This window comes from Notechis scutatus, chromosome 1, assembly GCF_049901735.1.
Source record: "Notechis scutatus isolate UNSWTSFEM ecotype Mainland chromosome 1, rNotScu1.2, whole genome shotgun sequence".
Classification (NCBI taxonomy): Eukaryota; Metazoa; Chordata; class Lepidosauria; order Squamata; family Elapidae; genus Notechis; species Notechis scutatus.
This window is the reverse complement of record NC_142009.1, coordinates 300429815-300457650: the sequence shown is the minus strand read 5'-3', so window position 1 is coordinate 300457650 and position 27836 is coordinate 300429815. Positions and strand designations below refer to the sequence as shown.

Here is a 27836-nt window from a genome sequence, read left to right as displayed (position 1 = left end):
ACTCCAAAATGAAGCCATCAATACTGCCAATCTCCTTTTCTCCATGTGAAGCATGTTGTACATGTAGATTGGCCCACTGCTGCATTTGTTTTAGGAACTATTGCTTTAACTGACATGGATCTATGGAATAAAACATCTACATTCACTTCTTTCTAAATCAAATATCTTGTATCCTGATTACATAGAGCAAATTGAGATTGATCAGAAGAAATGTTCTCTTTGAAAATACTTCTGTGTGAAGTCATAGAGTGTATGATAGTAACATGAGGTATTCACACATAATTTTTTCCCTCTGTAGGAATGCTTGAATATACCTTTCTTGCAACAATGCCACTTGGTGTTTTCAGCATGTACTTTGATCATCTGGGAATTTTAAGTCATATAAGTTTTAATAGCACATCTGAAGATGGTTTGTCAGTTTCTGTGCTGGACATGCCCACTTTAATGAAGGTTTGACATTTATCATTTATTTGGTGTGCTACTGAAGATTATTTATAAAATGTTTGGCTAATGTAAAGCTTATTCAGTTTGATTGTATGAAATGTATATTTATTTGCTTTGTAAACATAATATAGCTGTGGTTTCTTGAAAACACACAGCATAAATGCACACTCCACTGAAATTATTTCTAACTAGATACTAAATGTGCTTAAAATGTGATTTAACTAATTTATTGTACGAACAGCAAGTAAGGCAAAGCTCTGACAAAAGTTAAAGAATTAGAGGTTTCTTAGAAACTAATGAGAGTTTCACAAATTGTTGGCTTTTATTGAATCAGCAACTATTAAATTTGTAGTTGAGTCCTATAACACATAGTATCTAAATTCCCTTAGAATTCTTCTTACGCCTGGATAGGAAATATCAAACGTGACTTTAGAAGAACACTGGAATGGTTATAACCTGCAAAGAGTCTATCTGTCTGCTCAGATATACAACTGAGCAGCATGCCAGCCAATACACGTAGTTCTTAGAATAGAATAGAATAGAATAGAATAGAATAGAATAGAATAGAATAGAATAGAATAGAATAGAATGGAATGGAATGGAATGGAATGGAATGGAATGGAATGGAATGGAATGGAATGGAATGGAAGGGGAGGGGAGGGGAGGGGAGGGAATGGAATGGAATGGAAAGGAATAGAATAGAATAGAATAGAATAGAATAGAATAGAATAGAATAGAATAGAATAGAATAGAATAGAATAGAATAGAATTCTTTATTGGCCAAGTGTGATTGGACACACAAGGAATTTGTCTTGGTGCAAACGCTCACAGTGTACATAAAAGAAAAGATACATTTTTCAAGAGTCAAGAATCATCAGGTACAACGCTTAATAATAGTCATAGGGTACAATAAGCAATTGAATCATACTAGGAAACAGTAAATATAAATCATAAGGATACAAGTGACAAAGTTACAGTCATACAGTCACAAGTGGGAGGGGAGGGGTGATAAGGAGTCATGAGTGATGATTATGACTCTAATGTGATTTATTTGTTATAAATCTACACTAGCTCCCATTAATTCTGTCTTTAGAATGCCTGTCTAAATGCTCCTATACAGTACATGCTGTGATATCAATGTCCTTTTTGAGCTACAGGCTCCACAAAAATATACAGTGTCTCAAGAGTAATCACACTCTATATTTATATAAGCATCACTGAACTAGCAGTTTTATTTACGTTTTCTTTTCTTTTCTAACTCCAAGTGTGAGATTTGGCTTTGCTGTTGCAGAGTAGCCTGACATTTTCATTGATCTGTTAATCGAGGATTTAATATCCATTTTCTGAGTTTACTATCAGCTCTGGATTATGCATATGCGAAATCTGAGGTTTACAGACAAGCATGCATCACTTTACATTGGCTTGCATTAAATTACCATCACTGGACTTTTGCAACTCATCTTTTATTTTATTGATCTGAACAATTTGATAGCATCAGAAAACCTGGCCACATTGCTCCTCACTTCTAAATCTAAATCTAAATCATTTTAATACTCTGATGGGCAAACCTTCTGCTGCAAGTAAAAATACGTGTCAGAGCTGGACCTTTTTCCATTAAAGGAACTTGTGAACATGCAGGATTATTCTGGTTTTGGAGCTACTGATGATGACATTTACTGACTTACCAGGAATGCTTTCTATCAACTTTGGCTGATTCATGAGCCATAACTACAAACCCTTTGTAAAACAAGGTGATTTTGTCACAAATGTTCATATTTATATGAGATTGTCAGGCCCCTAATATCAGCTACATAGATTATCCCAATATTGAATCTATTAAACAAATGGGTACAACAAAATAGCTTTTATAAAATGGGTACAACAAAATAGCTTTTATAGAGTTGCTTCTATTATTGTGAACTCTCTCTTGCAGAATGTGTATTTTACCTCTTCTTTTTTAAATGATAACAATAATAATAATGGGCAATAACAATCTTAATTGCTGTTGCTTTGATTCATGTTCCAGTGTTGGATATTTTTATTAAGGGACAGAAGACACATAAAAGTAAATTGAATGAAGTGACAGTGAATTACTTAAATGGTATCTGCATGGCAAAACAAGAAGAGATAGGATCAAGGCTCAGCTGGTTGTGAATAAATAGGATTTGAATATGGACTGAATAGAAGAATGAGTGGTCAATATGCTGCCTGAAGACATGAATGTAGACATGTATTTTTGTGTGTGCACTGTGCCCTATTGTTGACCAAGAATCCTTTAGATTTTCCCCCCTAAAATAGTTAAAAATTTGTACATCTAAATGAAGAGATCAAATAATTACTTCTTCCCTTTGTTTCAGGAGACTGACTTAGGTTTTGATGATCCTTTATCTCCACATTATGTTACTGAACAGCAAATGCTGTTTTTTCACCACGGGCCACCAGATACCATACCAACATTCTCCAGCTTACACACTGGAAAACGCATAGATTATAAGTAAATACCAATAGCATATAAATTATTCTGTTTTTTAAAAAAATACACCAGTATTATGAATTTTAAAACTTTGTCTGTTTCCTAAGAAAAATAAATAGCACTCATTCTTAAAATACAGATTTAAGGGACGAAACATGTAATATACCTGGCACAAATAATTTCAAAATGAAATCACATTTGTCAGCATCTGAAATAAATTATTCCAGTAATGCAGAATTGAGATTAGACAAGACACCTTTAACATTTATTTTTGATTAGAATATAGAGACCTGATTTGTACATTATGGTAAAATATAATATGATTTATTTGGTTTTGATTCAGCATGTTATATGAACCCAGCCACTGTGGTTTGAGAACCATACATAGTTGGAAGATTAGCACAAGAGCAGCTATTTTTTAAAGGCTACTAAAGGTCTAGAATGGATAGGGCTGACATACTTGAAGCCAGGAAGGACTTGTCTTCTCTTATTTTAAAAGGAAGACAATGAAATACTGTGTCACTTGAAATGCTAAAGTGTCATTAGATTTCAGAGGCGTGATCCTGAGAGGCTTTTGAATCTCAAAATGTGGAACAAAGGCCTTGTGTGTAACACAAAAATCATAGATTTCACATCCCTTAATGCAGTGGTGGGATTCAAGTATTTTTACTACCGGTTCTGTGGGCGTGGCAGGGGAAGGACACTGTAAAATCTTCAGTCAGAGGTGGTATTTGCCGGTTTTCCAAATTACTCAAAATTTCCGCTCCCGGTTCTCCAGAACTGGTCAGAACCTGCTGAATACCACCTCTGCCTTAATGCTAGGTGCAAATACCTGTGGCTTTAAAAAAATTATTAAAATAAATCTAATCCAGAACCCAGTTTGGGATATTTTATTTTAGTATTTTACATTGCCACTACTGTTGGGTCTTGGTAACTGTTTAACAGAAATATGCATTTACTGAAACACTTGGGGGGTATACGTCAACAAACATCGTTTGGGTTTTAGCCTTGCTGGATTTGTGATTTTAGGGTTTGTTCCCTCTTCTTTTGTTTATAGTTTTAGGGACCAACAGTATTTTTTGTCTGTGAGAAAATTTTCTAGTGTGGGAGTTGAAAAAATATGAAAACTAAACTTTGGATAGATAAGATGTTGGAATACTTCAAAATAACTGGGAACTGGGGATTTTCTAACAACTACAGAAACTATTCCAATAGAAGTAAATTAATTATTTCTATTGCCATCACATAACCAATATAAGCCTTTGGCATTCATTGAAAATGCCAAGAAAGATAATAATTTCTGTAAATACTAAAAAATGGAAGCCATAACTAGTCAGGGAAAATGATTGCTTATCTAAGACCTTTATGTCAGAGTCCTTTTTTGGTAGCTTTTGTGGTAAATAAAAGTCTGTTGAATCTGTCTGTTGAAGTCTGCAAATACAATGTCTACAGCAGGGGTGTCCAACCTTGGCAACTTTAAGACTTGTGGACTTAAACTCCCAGAGTTCCTAGCTGGCTGAGGAATTCTGGGAGTTGAAGTCCACAAGTCTTAAAATTGCCAAGGTTGGACACCCCTGGTCTACAGTCTTCCAGGAATGATCAGATGTGGTTGATATTCTTTGGAGGCTGGAAGATTTAAAGCAAACCATGACATAGTTCCTTTCAAAGTTCTACCTACATCATATTATTATGCCAGTGTTGGTGAAATAAAAATATATAATTGTTACTGTTAAAAAAAAGTTCTACCTACCTACCTCTAATAGCCAAGATTCAGAATTCTAAAATATAATCCCATCAATTCTTAAAACTTACTGATAAAATGTTACCTTGTGACATGTCAATGACAAATAATTTCAAACTTATCTTCTCTTCTTCAAGCTTTGTCCTTTATCTTATGCACAGTAGTAGAATTCAGGAGGAAAAAGAAGCCCAAACAAATCCTATGAAGGTATAGCAGCAGTGAAAAGTATGGAGATGCCCTTAAACTTGACATCCTGCTGAACTCCACTAAACCCCAATGAACAGAGAACAAATTTATTTATCATGGAGCTTGTTCCAGAGGTTTTTAATCTGCATATTAAAGATCAAGCATTTCCTCTTATAATATGCAGAATCAAGGATTAGTTATTTTCCCCAACTGGGAATCCCTTAGAAGACAGGTTTTAGCACATACTACCCCAAAGCAGAAAACAGGACCAAACCTAGAGGACTTCGGAGAGAAGAATGCCATATGGCAACCTATAATTGTGGTATATATAAAATGCAATTGGACAAAACTATCAAGATAATAATATTTACTTTTTTTTAAGGCCAGGAGGATCAGGTATAATTTACTCAGTCTTCTCACATTCGAATCCTGAAGGAACTGTAACATCTATCTTGGTAGATGTTCTGGAACATTTTCCTGTTGAATCTGTAACTGACAGCCCTTGTACAGCAAATACTTTAACCATTCTACCACCTTTCAATTCTACCTCTATTTCATATCAACTTAAACTTACTACTGCAGGTATGTTGATCGTTCGATAATAAAAGACCTTTGGTTCTGAATTTGCTTATGAGAGTCATGCTTCTGTACCCTTCAGTATTTCTCTTAAATATCAGCATTTTCTAAATTCTGAATAGCTATACTTTTTAATGCTTTAAGTGTACTATTGTGGTATCTGAAATCCTCTGGAAATCCTACAAGAATAAGAAAAATGTTAACATTATAATTATAATGTTAAAAGCCATATTTTTGTTATACAAATTGAATGATATTCCATTTCAGCTGGATACCATTGGTCAAGTTCCAACTTAAACAAAACATTATAAAATTCCAAATTATGGTTTCTCAAACACACATTCAATGTTTCCTCAACCTGATCAGGGATCCAAATCCTGCAAATTCTCTCAGGTGTTTATTATGCTGAGACTTTTGAACTATCAAGATTGGAATTTCCCAGGACCCAGGGAAAAATAGCAAGCAGTAAATGGCAGGTCTTCCTGATCAATTCCCTATTCTCTATAAAGCCCAAACCCTGCTTTAGATAGGAACCATGTCTTGATTTTTTCTTTTTCATGTGATTCCATTGTCTGCAATCTAGTTGATTTTCTCACATAGTGAGTAACCTTTGAGGCTTCCCCACCCTATCCTGAGGACACACATTCCCTCTTGTGTATCTAATTGCATTGCTGCAAGTTTTGCACTGCATTCTGCTCCCCCACAGCCCCTTCCTGAGGACACAAGACCAGAATCAGATCATCAGAAGTAGGACAGGAATGGCAGATCAAGGGAAGAAGTGAGGGGTATAGTCTTTATAATCATCTTCTGGGCCACTTGTCACTCAGTCATTTCAGCCCACAGGATCCAAAAATTCATTTGACAGGGGTGGGCTTCTCCTGTGAAAGGTACCTGGTATATTTGTCCACATTCCTGTGCACACTATGACTACTGGCTGTCTCCTGATGGGCGTGTATAGGTTACACAACTGGACCATGATCCCCAACTGACTCCTCATGAGTGTGCTCTTCCCCTGTACCATTTCTGTACATTGTATTATCTCCCAAGGGATTATCAGCAATCACTTACCTCCTCCTGGCTCCTCAGTTGTCTGCCTCCTTCAAAGACACATCAATCTTTGTTTTATTTACCGTATATGCCGGCGTATAAGACGACCCGGCGTATAAGACGACCCCCCAACATTTCCACTCACCGCCCGAGCTCCGCTGAGGTATCCGGCTGGGGCTGTCAGGAGTTGTTACCGCTGGCGCGGCTCCAGTGCTCTCAGTCCGCGTTGCCTCGGGAAGGAAAGGCAAAAAGGAAGAGCCGGCGGCGCTTTGCAACGGCAACAGCGGCTCCTGGTTTTGCCTTTCCCTTCCCGAGGCAACGCGGGACTGGAGCACGCAGAGCCGCGCCAGCGGTAACAACTCCTGACAGCCCCAGCCGGATACCTCAGCGGAGCTCAGGCGGTGCGAGCCTCGTTCCTTGGGAGCTGGGAGAAGGCTGGCTGCTCCTTTCGGCTTCACGGGATTCGCTCCATGGTGCGCAAAAGTGCCTCAGCCGCGGGCAGCCGCAGTGCTTCCCAATTACTATTTGCCGGCGTATAAGACGACCCGGCATATAAGACGACCCCCAATTGGAGGCATCTTTTCAGGACAAAAAGTCGTCTTATACGCCGGCAAATACGGTATATATCTTTGAATTTCTGAGCCTGAAAAAAAATGATTTTTGTTGAATTACTACTTTATTTCAGTGGCTATAGTCGTTTTCAGGGACACAGTGGCTCAGTGGCTAAGACACTGAGCTTGTTGTTCAGAAAGATCGGCAGTTGGTGGTTCGAATCCCTAGCGCCATGTAACGGACTGAGCTCCCGTTACTTGTTCCAGCTTCTGCCAACCTAGCTGTTTGAAAGCATGTAAAAATGCAAGTAGAAAAATAAGGACCACTTTGGTGGGAAGGTAACAGTGTTCCATACACCTTCAGCATTTAGCCATGCCAGCCACATGACCACAGAGATGTCTTCGGACAGTGCTGGCTCTTCAGCTTTGTAACGGAGATAAGCACCACCCCTTAGAGCTGGAAATGACTAGTATGTATGTGCGAGGGGAACCTTTACCTTTACCTATAGTCCTTTTCAGACCTCATTTTTAGATAAAGAAAACATGGTTTCCTGAACTTCAGAAGAAGGCACAGATGCCATGCTAATAATGTTAATTATAACCTTTATTAAAATGGTGATAACGAAGCCTAAAAAAAATCCAGGCAATATTGTCACTTGGAGTCCTTTTGTCAGTTTGGGCTACAGCGTTTTAGTTGGTTGTGGGCTATCCTCAATAGTTCATTGGTTACTTTGCAGTGGATCACCTATTCAACTGAGCTAATGTTTGCTGGTTTGTTTACGCCCTGCCATTTTTATTTTTAGAAATAACTTGGCATGGTGAACATATCCAACACATCTTATCATGCACTCTAAAGTATATCTTCTGCAGTATATCTTTGCTGAACTACTACTGAAACAGCATAGTGGTTAAGAACTTCACTTAGCATAAAGAATATTGTCTAGTTGAAAGGATTTACCTTGGCTTTTTCTCCACGTTTACCATTTTCTGCGACACCTGAGGCAGAATACTTTCATTCTCAACTCCCAGAAAGCCCATAGTTATGTTTGTTTTCTCATTCTAAAGAAGAATAACAAGCAGAATTAATCTGAGAGGGCTACCATACATGGCTAGTAAACTATGATGAAAATGTGTCTTTTATTGTTAACTAAGGTATAAAATCTAAGATTCCTTTTACTAAGTGAAACTGGCATAGGTCAGGTAATTACTATTGAGTAAATTAGCCTTATTAGTTATAATGTCAACTCATCTTTAATGGCAGTTGTGTTTCTCTCTGTATGATTTTTTTTCAGGTGCTAATGTATTTAAGCCAACTGATGTTGAAAAGACAGTGGTGATTCCAGGCATTAGCAGTTTCTTTATCACTGAGGTTTTGGATGATCTTAATGCTTTAGGGACTACCACTTTGCCTGAAAAAATGCTTCTAAACTCCTCTTTTCCACCTAATGAGTGGTTTTTGTATGACTTTGGCACAACAAATGGTAGAAAATGGACAATTGTAGTTGACTCATGTAGATATGTAATACAACAGTTTGATGATCTACCACTCCATGCCATTAAATACCTGGATCTTAGGGAAAATTTGAGATTTTCATTCAGAGCAACTCCAGTTAATACTGGTAAGAACATTTGAATTGTGCATGTATTTATCTCTCTCTTTTTAACTCTCAATGTGTTATAAATATATGCACAACAGGTTTTTAAAGCATGAAAGTATTAATTTAAGTTAAATGTATGTTTTACATAGAGCTGTGGTAGGGCAGTGGTTAGAATTCAGTACTGCAGGCTACTTCTGCTGACTGCTGGCTGACTGCAATTTGGCAGTTCGAATCTCAGGAGGCTCAAGGTTGGCTCAGCCTTCCATCCTTCTGAGGTCAGTAAAATGAGGACCCAGACTGATGGGGGCAATATGCTGACTCTGTAAACCACTTAGAGAGGGCTGTAAAACACTGTGAAGCAATATATAAGTCTGATATAAGTGCTGCTATTGCTATTTAGTAACCTCAATGCAGATATGCACTGCTATTCATGGGTAGGCAACCTGAGCCCATGAGTATATGTAGCTCTGTCTTTTTATCTTTAAATGTTCAAAATAGAAATATCAGGCCTCTGAAATCCATAATTCATTCATCTGCTTTTCAATTTGTAGAAAAGGCTGAAAAATTTCATCCCTGCCTCCACTATAACCTTCTGAAGCAAAATTTCTTAGATGGTGATTGACTCTACACTGGAAAAAAATGCTATCCTTGCCGAATTAATCATTAATTGCCTTTCAAGCTTTTATCATTTTTAATCTAAGATTTATAACAATAAAATTATTAGCATAGGTGTCATGCCCCTATCGAGCAAAAGGAAGACGAATAGCTGACAGGGAGCGGGAGATTGGCTCCATTGGCTGTGGAGGAAACTGGGGAAGAGCAAAGTCAGGCTGGGCGGAGCAGGGAAGAGGTAGAACAAGGGAGAGAGAGTTCAGAGAAAGATCTCAGTATTAGTAACTGTGAGAGGGATCTTGGAGTCCTAGTGGACAATCACTTACATTTGAACCACCAGTGTGCTATAGCTGCCAGAAAAGCTAATGCAGTCCTAGGCTGCATCAACTGAATGACTAGGGTGGTGTGTGTGACATGATAGCAGTGTTCCAATATCTAAGAGGCTGCCACAAAGAAGAGGAAGTTAACCTATTTTTCAAAGCACCTGAAGGCAGGACAAGAAGCAATGGATGGAAACTAATCAAGGAGAGAAGCAATCTAGAACTAAGGAGAAATTTCCTGATAGTTGCAACAATTAATCAGTGGGACAACTTGCCTCCAGAAGTTGTGAATGCTCCAACATTGGAAGTTTTTAAGAAGAGATTGGATAATGATTCGTCTGAAATAGTATAACGCTTCCTGCCTGAGAGGGGGTTGGACTAGAAAACCCACAAGGTCCCTTCCAACTCTGTCATTCTGTTATTCTGTTATTCTTTGTGGCAATTCCTCAAATATTGGAATACTGCTATCATGCCACCACTAATCCTCCTTTTCACCAGACTAGACATACCCAGTTTCTGCAACCATTCTTCATATGTTTTAGCCTCTAATCATTTTTGTTGCTCTTCTCTGCACTCTTTCCAGACTCTCAACATCTTTTTAATATTGTGACAACCATAACTGGACTCAGTTTTCCAAGTGTGGTCTTACTAAGGCATTATAAAACAGTACTAACACTTCATGTAACCTTGATTCTATTTCTCTGTTAATGCAGCCTAGGAATGCATTGGGACACTGCTTGCTCATATTTAAGTGATTGTCTAATAGGAGTTCTAATCTAGATCACTCTTGCAGTTATTCTATACCTGTACTGTACACTTGAATTTTCCTGCTCTTGTGTAAAACCTTTTCTTACCACTGAATTTTTAAGTTTTTGCTCCCTTATTGCAATCAATTGAAAAATAGCCACCAACCTATCTCTTGCCCAAGGCACATTCCCAAAGGACTCAATACTAAATCATTATAAACAGAATGTTTATTGGTTGGAGTTTCAAGAGTGGCAGGCAGTGGTGGGATTCAAATAATTTAACAACCAGTTCTCAGCCCTAATGATTTCTTCCAACAACCAGTTCACCAAACTGCCCAGAAAGTTAACAACTGGTTCTCCCAAACTGGTGCGAGGGTAATTCCTCCTACTATAAAGCATTGTTTTGATTCTTGAGAGTTATAGGGTATAGGGCACTGATGTCATTGGAGAAGGAATGGCTTGTAAACCAAAATTAGGGAAAACAAGTGGATTAGGAAAAACAAACAGGATGGCAGGAAACATGTTCAGAACTATCAAAATATGGTATGGTTATGTGTTGGCTTTCTCACATTACAGCCCTTATGCAAATATGAAAACTCATTCATTCAAGTTTATGTTAAGTTGAATGGCACAAACTAGCATGATTCCAGTGTCTCATTGCTTGTGCAGACTGAATACCTGCATAGGTTCAGAAAGTGGTACTAGGATTTATCATATGTGTGTTTCTTTATAATAAACTTTAAATCGGGCTTTATGTAGAAAAATGTGTAATTACTAAGCTCCAGTTAATAACTTTATTTAGCTTTATTTGTTTTTCAGAAATTATAATCTGTGTAACTGGTATGTAAAATACTAGGTGCTCCTCCTCTTACATGGAATTATTCTGCAGAAAGCAAATAGTAAAGATAAATATAATGTTCATGGTTGTTTCAATCCACAGCTTACATAGTGTTTCATCAGTATCTGCTGAGAGTACTAGTTGGAAGGCCTTCTCTAATGGAATTGGCTACAGAAGATTACTGGGATGATAATCATAGTTATATAGTCAATATCATTGTTCGGAATAAACATCTTGAACAGGTAAAATACACAAGCTGTTTTGCTCAACTGTTTGATAGAGTTAACTATGTACCTAGATCTCAAATGTTTAAGCCAGCACTTTCTGTCAAATACATATTGCACAATAAACTTGTTTTGGTTTTGATCTGCTTAAATATAAATCTCTTCTTGGGATAGGATATATAATATAGGGAATGAATATTAAAGGAGTATTAACTATAACAGAGAGATTCCAGTCTGGACTAATATGCAGGTCAGAATAAATGCAAAGTAGTTCAAAGAGTTGTAAACAAATGAACTACTTCAGGTATTCTCAAACTGAAGTCATCCATTCAGTTCCCAAGTTTATTCCGGCCACCACACAGGTAGATAGTGAACTCTAAGATGAAGGAAGCTCATATTTTTTTTGTTTTTTTCTTGTTTTTTTACAAGCATATCATTGTGTGAACAGTGTGGTACCAGAGTGTCTTACATTTTAAAACAAATATGACAATATTCTTCATATTTAATACAGTTGACAATCTTATAAAATTTAATATTAATATACATATTTTGTCAAATTGTAATCTTTCATTCTTTGATTATTCACCTTTATTTATTTATTTGATTTGTCAATTGCTTACAAAATAATAGGTATAAGTATAAACATGAGTAAGAATACAGAAAATAGGTACAATTAAATGGGGGCAATAGGACAGGGACGGGAGGCACAATGGTGCACTTATGCATGCCCCTTACCATTCAGTACCTTATTTTTTTGTCAATCTCCACATTCTACGTATCCCTCTTTTTACTACAAATAAAATATTATTAATCATATTTGTAGTGTTTAACAGATTTATATAATTCTAATAATAATTTACCAATTTATATTGAATTATGATCTTTCATTACTTATCCCCTTTCTGATTTTTAGTTATGCCACTATTATATTTTAAAAATATCCCCTTTCTAGTCACATTTTGCAACTTATTTAAATAAAATAATAAAATAATATTCATCATATTTATGTTTAACAAGCTATATAATTCTAATAATAGTACAGTTGTTTTTATTAAATTATAATCTTTCATTATCTTATTCAAAATTTCAGTGTTCTTTTTATATCAATCAAATTCTACGTATCATTCCTTTTCTTACAAACAGAATGTTACTATTCATATTTACTGCATTCAACAATCTTATATAGTTAATAGTACACATATTTATGTTAAAATTGTATTCTTCAATTGTTTGATTATTCAATATAACATATTCAAAATTACCCTCATTAAAATTCTAAATTCCCTTATTATTAATTCACCTTATAATGCAAAAATATATATTCCATTAATCCCCCTTTCTCTAACTTCTATTCCTTTTTTATTACCCAAGATGAGGGAAGCTCTGTGCTTCCTGCCACAATAGACTTCCCAGTACCAATTGCCATGCAGAGGGAAGGAAGGAAGGAAGGAAGGAAGGAAGGAAGGAAGGAAGGAAGGAAGGAAGGAAGGAAGGAAGGAAGGAAGGAAGGAAGGGGGGGGGGATTTTCCATATCTGTCTGACTCTGCACAACAATCAGATAAAGTAACAATGTAAAATATACAGGTGTAAAATGTAAAAATTCATATTAATATTAGAAAAACCAAAGATATAAACCCAAGGCAAAAAGAAGGATAAAAATGGCCAGCTCAATAATGGAACCATCTCAGTAATGTCTAGTAACCTGTGAACCCCAGGCATAATAACTAAGTTTTGAGGGCCTTTTGGAAAAGTAAGTTCCAAACATTAGAACATTAGCACATAAAAGAGACTATTAACTCATACTTAATTTTAATCCCTCTTAGTCACAGTGTCCATTTGCAAATCCAGAAGGACCCCTAAACAATGACCCTGTTCCTGCACAGGAAATGCCTGTCTGTTTAAGGATAACACTGATACCAAAGAAGAACCACAATGTATAAACTGCAACTTGTTCTTGCTTTGGTTCAATCCAAACCTGTTTTCTCTTGTCCAGATCTTAACAGTCTTCAGGCAACAAATCAGAACAACAGAATCTTCCTTATGGAGCAATGCAGTATAGTGTAGTGTAGTGTAGTATCGTGTAGTGTAGTGTGGTATAGTATAGGTACGGTATGGTATGGTATGGTATGGTATGGTATGGTATGGTATGGTATGGTACAGTCCATCAGCACATTGGATGACTCCCCCAGTGTTTTTTTAGCTGATTGGAACCATTCACTTAAGATGCATACATTATATTTGCTGTATTTCAATGTACAAAGAATGTCACCACTGAAGACATATTTCTCCCACCTAAATTCTTGAACTATTGTAATGAAAGATATAGTAGATCAGTAGTGGGCTGCAATTTTTTTAACAACCAGTTCTCTGTCTGGGTAGCCATGGTTGGTTGGTCATGTGACTGGGTGAGTGACATGACTCATCACACCCAGCCCCACCTCCCGGCCACTTGCCTCAAAGGAAGAGGTAGGATTCAACAATTTTTCAGGCTGTTTGGGGGTTGTTTCCAGGCCCAAAAAACCAGCCCAAAAATGGCCTGTAAATGGCCTAAAAATGGTCCAAAAAACAGGTAGGGCCAACCAGTGGTGGGATTTGCCAGTTTGCCAAACTGCGCCTAATCTTAACTACCAGTTCACCAGAACTGGTGTGAACCAGCAGCAGCCCACCTCTGGCATAAATATTTAACTATTTTAATAGTTGGGCTTGCATAGATAAAGCCTTATGATGGGATAATATTTATTTTAAATTGGGGGCAAATTAATATTATGCATTTTAATTATCATTCCTAGGGTAGAACGACCGTAGCTGTGGTTCTGACACATGCCAGTCTCTTATGTGATGTTGCATGTATTTTGTTAACCTTGAAGAGTTCGTGCTCCTACCTTAAAGCAACACACTATGTTCTACCTTATAAACTGTCTCAATCGGACTGGCTGTCTCCAGAGGATACCTTCGGATACAATAATTCAGAGATTAGTAAATATTTGATGGTTCTGCCGGTAAGGAAACTAAAGAATTTTCAAAATGCTCTAGACAGGGGAAAACAAAATGTAGCAATATGGTCTCTGGGCACCACTGTTTCAGAGATGGACATAATCAGACACCTGGGATCAAAGTATGGCACTGAATTTCATTGTAACCATTCCTTTAATTAGGAAATGAATTATTTTTAAAAAATGATAAGGAAACTATAGCAAATTTGTCATGGGTAAGATACAGCAGAGTGTCCTTTGCTTATTTGTGAGATAGCATTGCTTAGCAACTTACCAAGTCCAATAAATCTGTAAGTCTGTAATCATCACACTAACTCCTTCAAACTTTTGCCTTTTGCAAAGGCAAAAGCCGTTTGAAACCAGGCTTATATTCCCTAGAGGGAGGGGCCATTAATTAGCATTCTTACTCCAGAGTCACCTGTGCTGCTCTTCCATGAATCATCCTGCTCTCACTCACACCCAGCACAGGCTTCTCTGGAATGTCCTCCTGATTGCTGCCAGTGAACCACAACAAGTAGTAGCTAGTCTTCCTGACTCCCCATATGGAAGTTAAAAGTTAGTAGAAGCTCTCAATTGATGTAGTGATGTCCCCAAGGTGAGATTAAAAATGTCAAGATGGCGGCCACAAAGATGTTGCTGAAACTCTGCTCATATTTGCATGTGACCTGTGTGTGCAATGCACATAAAAAAGACAGACAAAGCTTCAATCTCATAACTGCCATTTTGATTTTTTTTTTTACCATACTTTGAGGAGAACATTGATTGATGTTACCAAAAGAAGAAGTATAGGCAGCAAAAATGTTACAGAGTACATGACACATGTTAAAAAAAAAAAGTACTAGTACAGTGGCCATCTGACAATGATAAAGTAGGTTATCTGAGAAACTGTCTCATTGTGATGGGACTAGCCTGCTGCACTCATTCCTGCAGAAAGTGCCTACTTCAGATCCCAACGGCCAAACAATTTTGAGCCTTAAATATGCCCTCTGAAATATTCTCCTGTCAAAGGTGAGGTCCACCCAAACACTCCTGGCCTTACGCAGAGCCTAAGAACCTGATTCGATTGCTTGGCCTGGGGCTGTCTGACTGGTAGAGAAAATTCCCACTCCTAGGCCTTCCACCATCTTGGTTTTTAACTGTTCTATTCGTTTTTTCTAATTTTAACTGTTTTAGTACTTTTTATTGAAAGCCACCCACAAATAAATCTGTTCAGAAATATCATTAAAAAAATTATGAACATCTCTCATCTTGTGTTTTCTTGCAAACCATTTTTTTTTTTGCATACCCTGATCTTTTCCTCTGTTGCCCCAACCATACAATCATATTATATAGTGAAAGCAGAAATCCAGCCACTGCGAAGTTCTTGGTCAAAGCTATTTGTCACAAAACATTGGACTGTGCAATGTTTGGATTTCGCATATAGCAGTATAATGGGAAAGCTTAAAGCAGTTGTGCCTATTCCAGTGTTACATTTTTCCTTTCCAGCATATTTTGAAGCCTGAATGAAAAGTGCTGCAAGCCATGTAGAGAACAATTCTTTGTAAGAACTTCTTTGTAGAGAACAATTCAAATCTAGCCCTGGCTTTGGGATCTATCAGAACCAACTATGCCCTTCTAATTTCCTTTGCATCTCCAGACTCCAGGAGTATAGAAAAGGCCAGGTGATTCCATCAATTTTAGGTCACAGATTCATAGCTAAGCTTCAGAACTCCAACAGGATTCTTAGAATCCAGGGTCCCAAGAGTGAAAAAGAGTGAGAGTCCAGGGGTGGTGGAAAGCAAATGGGTGCGTAACACTTAAACTTTGTGTAAAGTTCTGAATCCTTTATTTGTCTTTCAGGGGTGGGATTCTACTGGTTCAGTCTGGTTCTATAGAACCGGTAGCTCCGAAGATCAGCTGACAGCAAACTGGTTCGCTGCCACGATCTTCTGGTCCTCTGTTTGGCCCACCCACCTGCCTGGGGCTCTAGGCTGTGCTTTATTACCTGCCTTTTCCTTCTCAAGTGCTTTGCGTGGCACAGCTGAGTGCTGCTCGTCAGCAGGAGAAGGTGAATGCTTGCCAGAGCCAGTAATTTGTAAATAGTGCGCACGCACGCACAGTGCACACAAAGCACGCACTCCCCAAACTGGTTGTTATGGCGGTAGGATCCCACCCCTGTTGCCTTGTATATGTACATGTGTACCTATTCCCTCTTTTGTGTGTGGATTGGGTGGATATTTTGTATATATATTTCCGGTAAGTAAAAAAAACCTGTGGGTTTAGTAGCAACACAGTGGCCACCTAGCCACTGTTAGGTAGAGATTTTAGGTAGAGATTTGGTTTCGCTATTCTTTATTTGATGTTTGTTGGTTTGTTGCCCACATCACTTTTCTTTTGAAGAAATTACTATGTTCATAGTGTTTTTCTCTCTGGAGCTTACAACTCTTTGTCATAATTACAGACATGAGTAACAACTATTTGACTAATGTTTTTTTGTGGGGGGTGGAATCTCCTGCACATGCATATTTGATTATGTAAATTATACTGAAGATTGGGATTTCTAGTACAATTTTTAAAGACCACTTTCAGTGGAATCAGGGTAATTTCATAGGAATCAATGATACTAGTAAGTAGGAAATTAAGTTTGGGATTAGAAAAAGGATGCTCTTTGTATTCCCCAACAGTTTTTGTTGTTATTGTTAATATAGGTGAACTATAGACCACCATCTGTAATGGGAATTGCTGTTCCACTCACAGATAATTTTTATAATGCAGATCCAAGTAAACCTAGAATGAGAAATTATTTTGAAGGATCAAAAGTAAGTTTTGGTTATTAATCATTTTTGTCCTTTGAATGCCATGATTTTTAAGATTTAAATAAACTTAAAATACCTTGCTGCTATGCATTATGTTCATGTACAATGTTAATGTACAAGTGTATTCATAAATTACAAGCTACTTATAATAATGAAAAGCAGTTGCAAATCCCTTTCCATCCCTACTCTATCATTGAGGAGCCTACATGTGAACAAATGATAGTCAAAAATGTCACTGACTAAACAGTCACACTTTGATCTCACAGTTTTAGATCAATGGATGTCTTTTCCACAGGCCTCTGGAAAGTACAAACAATGTGCTAACAAATCAAGCCGAGCCCAGTGCAAATGTGCTGATCATATGAAGCTGTCATTTTCTGTTGCCTTTTCAGATTGTAAAGAGAAGGTAAGCATTAACTGCCGCATAATTAAATTAATGTGTTTGAAAAGGGCTTCATTCTAGAAATAATTTTGGGAGATATGGACAAAGACACAGTAACATTCAGAACCAAATATAATCAACTACGTGATATTTAATTAGCAATATGTTTAAAAAAAATTGTGAGAGGCACACCTCTCTAAGAAAATAATTCCAAAAATAGACTGTCCAACTGGCTTTTTAACCACCCAATATGGATCAAGAAATCTCTACACAGGTAGTGTGCATCCTTGGTACTCCCTGACCTTGGTTGTTTTCTTGCAGATGTTTCATTACTAAACTAGGTAATCTCATCAGTACACCAAGGATTCCACAGTTCAATCCTTAGCTACAAAAATTCTCTTCTATTGATACATATAAAATTAGTATGCAAACATATCTTCCTTGAAATGACAAACCTGACAAATCTAGCAGACAGCTTTGTCTCCCAAAAGGTAGAGAAGGGAACTAGAGCAGGGGTTTCCCAACTTGGCATCTTTTTTTTTATTTTTTATTTAATTTGTCAATTGCTTACAAGATAATAGGTATAAGTAAAAACATAGTTATAAATATATGGATACATATAAGAAAAATAAATATAAAATATAAAAGAAACAATAGGACAGGGACGGTAGGCACGTTGGTGCGCTTATGCATGTTCCCTACAGGCCTCTTAGGAAAGGGGTGAGGTCAATAGTAGACAGTCTAAGGTTAAAGTTTTTGGGGTTTGGGGAAAAAAAACACAGACTCAGGTAGAGTATTCCAGACATTGACCACTCTGTTGTTGAAGTCGTATTTCCTGCAATCAAGTTTGGTGCGATTAACCTTGAGTTTGTATCTACTGTTTGCTCTTGTGTTGTTATGGTTGAAGCTGAAGTATTCATTGACTGGTAGGACATTGCAATGTATGATTTTATATGCTATACTTAGATCAGACCTAAGGCGGCGTAGTTCTAGGTTTTCTAGGTCTAGAATTTTGAATCTGGTGGCATAAGGTATTCTGCAACGAGTAGAGGAGTGGAGAACTCTTCTTGTGAAATATTTCTGGACTTTCTCAACTGTGTTAATATGAGATACATAATGTGGTTTCCAGAGTGATGAGCTGTATTCGAGTATTGGTTTAGCAAATGTTTTGTATGTTCTAGTTATTCGTGTAATATTACCAGAGAAAAAGTTACATAAGATTAGGTTAACAACTCGCCTTTTTGGCTATATACCCTGTTTCTCCAACAATATGGCCTCCCCCAATAGGAAGTCCCAGCATATTTTATAGGCATGAAATGAAATTAAGCCCCTCCCCCCAAATTAAGGCCTATATTAAAACATGCAAAATGGTGTGGGGGCTTGCCGTTAGGAAGTACTTTTGTTGCACACCCGGATATGGTGCTGCCTGCATTGACCCGATACGAAGTGCCCCACCAACGCCGAGGTCAACATCCAAGCCATCGCCGCCCGCCTGCCTGAAGATGCAAGGGGGGAATTAAGTCACCCCGAAAAGACGGCCTAGCCATTTTTTCGGGGCTCAAAAAAAAATAAGACCCGGCCTTATTATATGAGAAACACGGTAGTTACATTACCTATGTAGTTACATTATCTTTGAGACTTGTGGACTTCAACTCCCCAACCAGGATTTAATTCTCACTAACAGAGATGAAATGATAGAAGGTGTTGAAGTTACAGGAACTTTGAAGGGAGTGACCATGCAATATTGGAATTCAACATTATGCAAAGCACAAGGAATAGGGAAAAAAAGGTAAACTAGAGTCTTGGACTTTAAGAAAGTTTATTGGAATAAATGTAGAGAGAGCTTGATAAGGATTCCATGGATGAGAATCCTCAAGAGAAAACAACCCAAGAAGCTTGGGAAACTTTAAAAGTGGGATTATAAAAGCCCAGTCTAGTACAATACCAGTGAAGAAGAAACATAAGAGAACTCAAAAGAAACCAGTGTGGCTGCACAAATAACTCTCTAATAAACTGAAAGGCAAAAAGGGCAAATATAAAAAGTGGGGAAAGGCACATAACTATGGCAGAATATTAGCAAATAACCCAAACCTGCAAAGATGAAGTCAGTAAATCTAAGGCTCAAAAGGAACGAAGACTTGCAACAAATGTCAAAAATAACAAAAAATTTCTCTCAACATGTACAAAGTATGAAAAAAGTCAAGGAAATGATTGACCCATTAGTGGGAGAAAATAGTAAGAAGGTGACAAGCAGCAGAGAGAAAGCAGAACTGCTTAACACAGATTAGGAAGGAAGTCAAAATAAGCAAGAAAATGATAAGAGAACACTTATTCACTCTAGATGACTTCATATCACCAGGACCTGATGGATTACATCCCAAGGTGTGTGTGTGTGTGTGTGTGTGTGTGTGTAATGATTTTAACATTTCTGTCTCTATGATTCATTTGTCCTTAGGCTCTGCGGATGAAATTTCCAGTAAAGGACCTTCCTCTCTATTTTGTTGTGGAAGATGAGGGTTATCTTGTTAATCTGACATCTCCTTATTTTATTACCATACATGAAGTAAACAATCGGACAAACTGGGTAATTTCAGGTAAGAAGCAGACTGCTGGGGTTCAGAAGGAATCTTTCTGAGAAATTCTGTTCAAAATATTTGTGTTGACATGTTCTTTAATGTTCTCTTCCTTGCTATATCTACAATAACTTAAAATGAAAAATATTGTTTTCCAGATCTATTTACTTTCATTTTCACTATTCTTGAAAAGTTTCCACCCAAACACTCATGATAAAGACCTTTGATACTTTGCTTTACCAAGTTTTCAGTTTGTCCTTTCATCATAAGTTATCATCATAACAAAAAATCTGCTGCAGATAGGTCTCCATTTCTCATTTCTAATCTAAATTTTTAGTTTTAGTTTTTACAAAAGAATACCTTTATTTAAAGCATGGGCTAATTTACCCTTTTTATGTCGGATTAATTTATCACTGGAATGTATAATCAGACAATATGTAGAACTAACTCAAAAACTATTTTAACTATTTTTTTCAGGTACCAACAAAACATTAAGTTTGACAAAACTAAGGATGTACTTGGAGAAGCAGGTCAAAACCAAGTTGTATAATCCAGATGGGCTAACTATATCAATAACTGTAAGCTTCTGATAAAATACATGTTTTGAATAGAAAAACTGAAAGTGTTGCAACAATCTGGCATTCCCTATTTTGAATCCTACCCCAGCCTGTTTTAGGACGACCATATCTTGCTCCAAAATTCTGGATGATCATTAGAGGGAGAGGAGGTACATGTCAAGTAGCTATCATCCAGGTTTTTGCACCCCAAGGAGAAACTACATTTGTAACCCTCCCTCCCCCCATGGAACTAAAAGAACTGCCTGACACAAAGAAAATCCAGCAAGGCAAGCAGGTTGAAAAGATTCTATACTACTGACAGTCTGGGGGGAATGTGAATGCCATTGGCATCAGAAGACACAGATGGGTTAAAGCTTTCTTCCTTGGTCACGATTTTGGTCATAATGACCAATTAAAGAATTGGCAATTTTAACTGTAGAGAAAATCTTTGTTTTTGCACCAAAGGGAGAATTTTTCCATCCTAATGTTAATTACTACCCTACCGGTGTATCTTAAATTGAATACCTCAAGAAAAAAAATCTTAAATCATATTTGTTAAAATTGCATGATTTTGCTATCTAGGATATGTTGAATAAACTACAATTAGTTAGCATACACATTGCATTAAATAATTCAGGACAAATATTTTCACATTGTTAACTAATTTTAGTAATTTCCCAAAGCAAAGAAAAAACTGCACCATAATATTCATATTCATGAATATTCAGAGAAGGCAGAATTGGCCTAGACAGGCAGACAATAGATGATAAATGTAACATGCACTTAAAGCCCTATCCATCTGTCCAAATAAAGTCATCTATCTAAAACCAATCAAGTTATTTAGGACAGCAAATCCCACTTTGGAAATAAAGTAATATAGTAATAGAGAAAACTATTCGTTTCCATTCATGTCCCAAAGGTGCTTTTCCAAAAGGCAGTTCAACTTTCTTGATTGTTGGTTTTTTCTTGAAAATGTTTTGCTTTTCATCCAAAAAGTTTCTTCAATTCTGATTGAATGATGGAGAATGGGTTTCATTTTGAGTCTGTTACAGACTCAAAATGCACCTCTGTAATGGTCTGGTTTGGTTCTGCAACCCAACAGGACAGAAAAAAATTCAGAGAATAATTAGAACTGCAGAAAAAACAATTACGACAACCAGCCTTCAATCGAGGACCTGTCTACTACATGAGTCAAAAAGAGGGCTGTGAAAATATTTACAGACCCCTCACATCCTGGACATAAACTGTTTCAACTCCTACCCTCAAGACATGCTATACAGCACTGCACACCAGAACAACTAGACACAAGGACAGTTTTTTTCTCAAATGCCATCACTCTACTAAACAAATAATTTCCTCAACACTGTCCAACTATTTACAAAGTCTGCACTACTATTAATCTTCTCATCACTCCTTATTGCCCATCCCATCCCACTTGTGACTGTATGACTGTAATTTTGTCACTTGTATTCTTACTATTTATATTGACTGTTTCCTAGTATGATTTGATTGCTTATTGCACCCTATGATTATCATTAAGTGTTGTACCTTATGATTCTTGACTCTTGATGAATGTATCTTTTCTTTTATGTACACTGAGTATTTGTACCAAGACAAATTCCTTGTGTGTCCAATCACACTTGGCCAATAAAGAATTCTCTTCTCTTCTCTTCTCTTCTCTTCTCTTCTCTTCTCTTCTCTTCTCTTCTCTTCTCTTCTCTTCTCTTGAAAAAAAACCAAAAAGTCCAGTTGCCTTTTGGAAAAGCATGTTTCTCGATGACTGAAAATTCCCATAGACATTTCAATTCATAACATTAATTTTAGCAGATTAAGCAATGTTAGAAAATGTATTTGTAGCAAAAGGAATATTATTAGGCACTAATAAAAATTAATTTTTCTTTTTAACAGGGATCTGAACTTTTCCATTTTAGAGTATCCACTATTCCTGGAGTCTCCTTTTGCAATTTATTTGATGAATTTCAGGTATATTTTTCACAGTACTGAAATATAGAAGAATGTGAAACAATCCCAAAATATATAGAATAATTACATTGGCAAAAAATTATTTATATACAGTAACTATATCTTAGTACAGATGTCAGCGTTCCAGCAAATCTCCATTCCAATCAGTAACTCCGAGACAAACATATCTCAAAAGTACCTTTATTAGAATAACTCCGGCACATCTGTGGAAACCTGAATCTAAAAGTTTTTTCAGCTTTCCACAATTTCTCAAACGACAAATCCATCCCCACTTGGTCGTCATCACATCACATGGCCCAATCACAATCCGTCCAAAAGTAAGGTCTTTATTTCATCCTGTGCCATACTAAATGACCTTGAACTTACAAACGAATTTTGTTTTGTCTACTTAGTGCTATTTAATTGAAATCACCCCACTCCCACTCTCTCAGGTTATGTGGCAGTGTGGAATATGGTTTCCAAAGCTGACAACAGATATAATCAACAACAATCCCATCTTCAACAAATTTAAGTTATATTGTCTGAACTCTGAAGTATCCCCACAGCAATGTCTGAGTCATAACATTTTTACAAATGAATAGTGATAGAACGCAAACACTGCATCCAGTCTTCATAGTCCCCAACATAATAAAAGAGCTGTGGGTACCAGCAGATTCTCTATTCCTTTCCTTGTAGCAAGTGGAACCTTTCCTGCTTCAAAGATCGTTCCTTTTGTTGTAACAGATATACACAGAATACACAAAAGAACAGAGTTGCAAGGACCTTGGAGTTCTTCTAGTCCAACCTTCTGCTCAAGCAGGAGGCTCTATATCATTCCAAATAAATGACTGTCCAATCTCCACTTAAAAACCCCCACTGCTTGGGATTTGCGATCCTGCGCGATCTATTGATCTATTGATCTGGAGGCTAGGGCTGCCATGAAGAGGCAGCCCAAGATAGGAGGGATCCGGACAGGGGGTTGGGGTCTTCACAGACCCCTTCCCCACCCGGCTTAACCCTCTTTCTCAAGGCGGTGGAGCGGCGGTCTGTAATGGCCGCCACAAAGAAGCTGACAGCTGGACAAGATTGTGCTGGAGGAAGAGAAAGTGCTGAAGCGAAAGTTTCTTGGCTGAACTGGACTATAAGATACAAGTAATACAAGTAATATCCTGAAAATTCGGATTTTTTGAAAGATACTTTGTTTCCAGAAGAGATTTACAAGCGGCGAGTGAAAGTGTTTTAAGAGAAAGTTTACTCTCCTTCCACATGGACTTAACAAATGGATATTGAAAATCCTGCTATTTTATAGAAGGTAAAAATTTAAAGCTTTCTGTTATAAGTGGGAAGGGAGAGGACAAAAATAAAATTTTCATTAAGATTTTGCTGGAGGAGATGCCTGGAAGATTTTGAGATTGGAAGTTAATTGTAATGAGACTTTAAAATACAGATTGGGTTTTTTTTCCCCTTGCCAACTGATATTACCCCAGGAAGAAAAAGTGTGAAGAACTTTGTGTTCTGTTTGGACTGTTTGATGACTTTGGGATTTTGGGGAATTGTTTTAAGTTTTGAATTATCTTGGTTGTTTTAAAAAGAAGAAGAAGAGAAAAAAGAAGAAGAAAAGGTTTATAATGGCTTTATCTGTTGATGAACTGAGAGAGGATAAAAAAAAGAAGGTAAAGACGGTGTGAGAGAAATTTTTTGCTTTTTAGAAATGGTGCTTGCTACTTATCAACAAACATAGCAATTAATGGAGGATACAGAAGAAGAAGAAGAAGAAGAAGAAGAAGAAGAAGAAGAAGAAGAAGAAGAAGAAGAAGAAGAAGAAGAAGAAGAAGAAGAAGAAGAAGAAGAAGAAGAAGCCATCTTTAATGAGTCTAAAAGGACATAAGACTTAAAAAAAAACATCCAAGAAAGAGAAAAATAAGATGCATAATCAATATACTGTTAGAAAGCAAAAGAAAAGAGAAATGTAACAGGGGGGGGGAGCGAAGGGGGGTAAAAAGACCAGATGGGATAAGATAGGAAGGAAGAAGGGGGAAAAAAGCCAAAAAGGTATGAAATAAGGTGTGGAGAAGAAATCTTTTTTTATGGATAATGGGTAATAACTTTGTTTCAAAATGTTTCTGCAAGGTACATGATAGTATTGTAGTATTTGTATGAGAATTAGAAAATTAGAATTTTATAAGGCTTAAGTAAAGATTAAAATATTAAAGGTTTAATAATGATAGATTTTAAGATTTAATAAAATATTAAAAGGAATGTCTAAAACATTTAGTTTAAGTATAGAGTTTGACTATTGTGTGGATGTTCGTACGAACTTATTATTATGGTATTTGTTTTTGAAATAGATAATTGGAATGTTATGAGATTTAATGTTTAATTATATATTTAATTACTTTATGGATTTACTATTTTAGTAAGTAGAATGTACTAAGCAGAATTAGATAGGGAATTAGATGTTAATGTAGGGGAGCGATGGAAAGGCATCATACTTCGATTAGTGATTTCAGGAGAAATATTTTTTTTTTCTAATATGAATGAGATAAATGGATAATTGAAAAGAATGGACAAAAGATACAAATACAATGATTTAAATTAAGATGAAATAAATAAAATAGAATTAAGAAGAGTGGAAAGCGGGGAGAAGTTATAATAAAGATATAGAAGGGTAATAAGATAGGTAATGGTATATAAGTTGAACATGAATTTAATTGAAGTCCATACAAAGAGAGGTAATCCGGGGCCAAGCTACTTTTTAAAAAGAAGTTTTATGTTTTTGTGTTTTGTGTGTGTATGTCTGATTGAGATTTAATAAAACCTTGGGAGAAAGCGAGAGGAATATTTGTAAACAAGGCAGAGGGAAGTATGAATATGATGAGTATAAAATGGATAAATATAGAAGAAATGTAATTGAATAAGACTAAAGAGAAATAATGAGAAATTTGTTAAAAAAATATTTAAGTGGAAATGGGATATATTAGAATTGTATTGTATAAAATAATGTTTTATTTGCCTTGTAAAATTTATAATGGAAAGAGGTTCAATGTCTTTAATGTTTAATGATGCTTTGTTTGTCTGTAAAATTAATAAAATTTGTTTAAAAAAAAAACCCCACTGCTTGAGCATCCACAAATTCTAGAGGCAAGTTGTTCCACTGATTAATTGTACTCACTGCCAGGAAATATTGCCTTAATTCTAAGTTGGTTTTCTCTCTTTGATAAGTTTCCTCTGTTACTTCTTGCCTTGCTGTCAGGTGCTTTGGAGAATAGGTTCACTCCCCTCTTCTTTGTGACATCTGCTAAAGCAGTGGTCTCCAACCGCGAGAACATTTTGGTGGGCCGCAGAGAAATCTCACCCCCAGATCACCCCTCCAAAGCAATTAATCCAGGCTGTGCAGAAATACAAGGCTGCATCGCCCACATGGCCTGCGGGAACCCTCCCCACCCACTCACTTCTTATCCAGCAAACTTGCCTGCTAAGTTGCTATTTTTCCTTTTTCCGACCATCATCTGTTCTGCTGTGCCGGGAGATTTAGGAAGCAGGAAATGGTTGGATTTCTTGCTTTCTAGCTAGTCTTTAGATCTTCGGCTCTTCTTTTAAGCACAGCCGAACCTCCCTTAGGACTGAAGGTTCTATTATTCAGTGCAGACTCACGGCAAGCAAATTTTATGTGACAGACTCACGTAGCTGATGGCAGATAGATAGATCACTGAATGATTCTGTGAGCAACTCAATCTGCCTGCCTGCTTTGCCTGATTTTGGGTAAAAGTTGCTCTTTTTTTATAAAAAATTCAATATTTATATAAATATTTATAATATTTACATACAAGCCATGACCACCAGTCAATGACCACCAAGCCACACCCACAAATTAGGCCATGCCCACAGAACCGGTTAGTGGTCCCTGGGATTTAAAATTATGAGTTTGGTGGTCCCTGAGGTCCAAAAGGTTGGCGACCCCTGCTCTAAGATATTGGAAGGCTGCTATCCTTAGTCCTGCTCTTTGTTAGACTAGTCACTAGATATACCCAATTCCTGCAACAATTCATGATATGTTTCAGCTTCCAGCCTCCTAATCATCTTTGTTGTTCTTCTCTACATTCTTTCTAGAATCTCAGTATCATTTTATATTGAAGGGACCAGAATATGCAGTATTCTAAGTCTGGTCTTACCAAAGCAGTATGTAGCAGTACTAATATTTTGTGTGATCTTGGTGCTATACTATCCCTCTGTTGATGCAGACTAGGATTGCAATGGCTTTCTTGGCAGCTGCAGCACACTGGTGGCTCATCTTTAAGTGGTTATCCACTAGGACTCCTAGATCCCTCTCAGTAATACTAATGTAAACTTAAGTTATCTATCTCAAGTAACAACTTTTAAAGTAATATGATTTTTCAATTTACCAGAATATATTTTTTATTGCAGATTTATGTTGATGATGCACCATTGGCTTTTCCAGGACAGTACCTCATCAGTACAATTGTAGCTGTGTTAGTAGGAGGGATTCTCTTTGCGGCTTTTCTTCTGCACAACTATGAAATCCAGATAATAAATTTTTTTAAAAGGAAAAAAATCAGAAACAAAGTAGAATCAAAAACTTCAGTTACCAGTAAAGAATCATCTGAGAGCAACAAATCATAATTGTCAATTATGCCACAATGTTCTCACTGCCATGCCAGTATATGACTATTTTTGTGTAATTTGGCCCACAAGAATTGAAGGGTTTTGTTACAGTTTTTTTTCTTGTTAGATAACAAAAAGAATGCTCATTTATTTCTAAATATGACATAATTCTAGTCGCTGTTGCCAAGAACTTTCTAGGTTTTCAGTGAGGAAGTCAGTTATGTATGCATTTATTTTTGCAAAAGTATAGCTGATGTTCAGAAAATGTCATTCAACAGTGTACAGTAACATAATTAAAAAGTAAAAGAAAAGGTATTAAATATATACCCATTTCTTCTCTGTATTATTAAGTACCAGTTATTTCTTGATTAAAAGTTCTGTAAATCAAATCTAGCAGTTATTGCAAGTATTGTTATTTATGTTAATACATTGCAGAAAAAAGAAAAAGTAACTAAACAAAGTTAAGAACAATCAAGATTTAAAAAAAAATAAAAACAAAATTATGAATGCATTATTATGTATTTTGCTGTAGTGAGAAACTCCCTACTTATGAGGCTAATAAAAATATATATTACACTAAGATATCTCCTCCTCC

At 36.6% G+C, this 27836-nt stretch overlaps 1 protein-coding gene across 1 annotated transcript in view; it reads left to right on the top strand.

The window, feature by feature from the left end:
* Positions 1–27333, top strand: part of CATSPERB (catsper channel auxiliary subunit beta) — an 88247-nt gene extending 60914 nt beyond the window's left edge. The window contains exons 15-26 of the mRNA XM_087952070.1: positions 299–450; positions 2802–2938; positions 5227–5426; positions 8311–8637; positions 11235–11374; positions 14146–14355; positions 17037–17147; positions 17440–17550; positions 19982–20120; positions 20577–20677; positions 22565–22639; positions 27044–27333. Of these exons, the coding sequence (XP_087808196.1) occupies positions 299–450; positions 2802–2938; positions 5227–5426; positions 8311–8637; positions 11235–11374; positions 14146–14355; positions 17037–17147; positions 17440–17550; positions 19982–20120; positions 20577–20677; positions 22565–22639; positions 27044–27259 (1919 nt within the window). The 3' untranslated portion in view covers positions 27260–27333. The remainder of the gene's footprint in view (positions 1–298; positions 451–2801; positions 2939–5226; positions 5427–8310; positions 8638–11234; positions 11375–14145; positions 14356–17036; positions 17148–17439; positions 17551–19981; positions 20121–20576; positions 20678–22564; positions 22640–27043) is intronic.
* Positions 27334–27836: the final 503 nt, after the last annotated feature.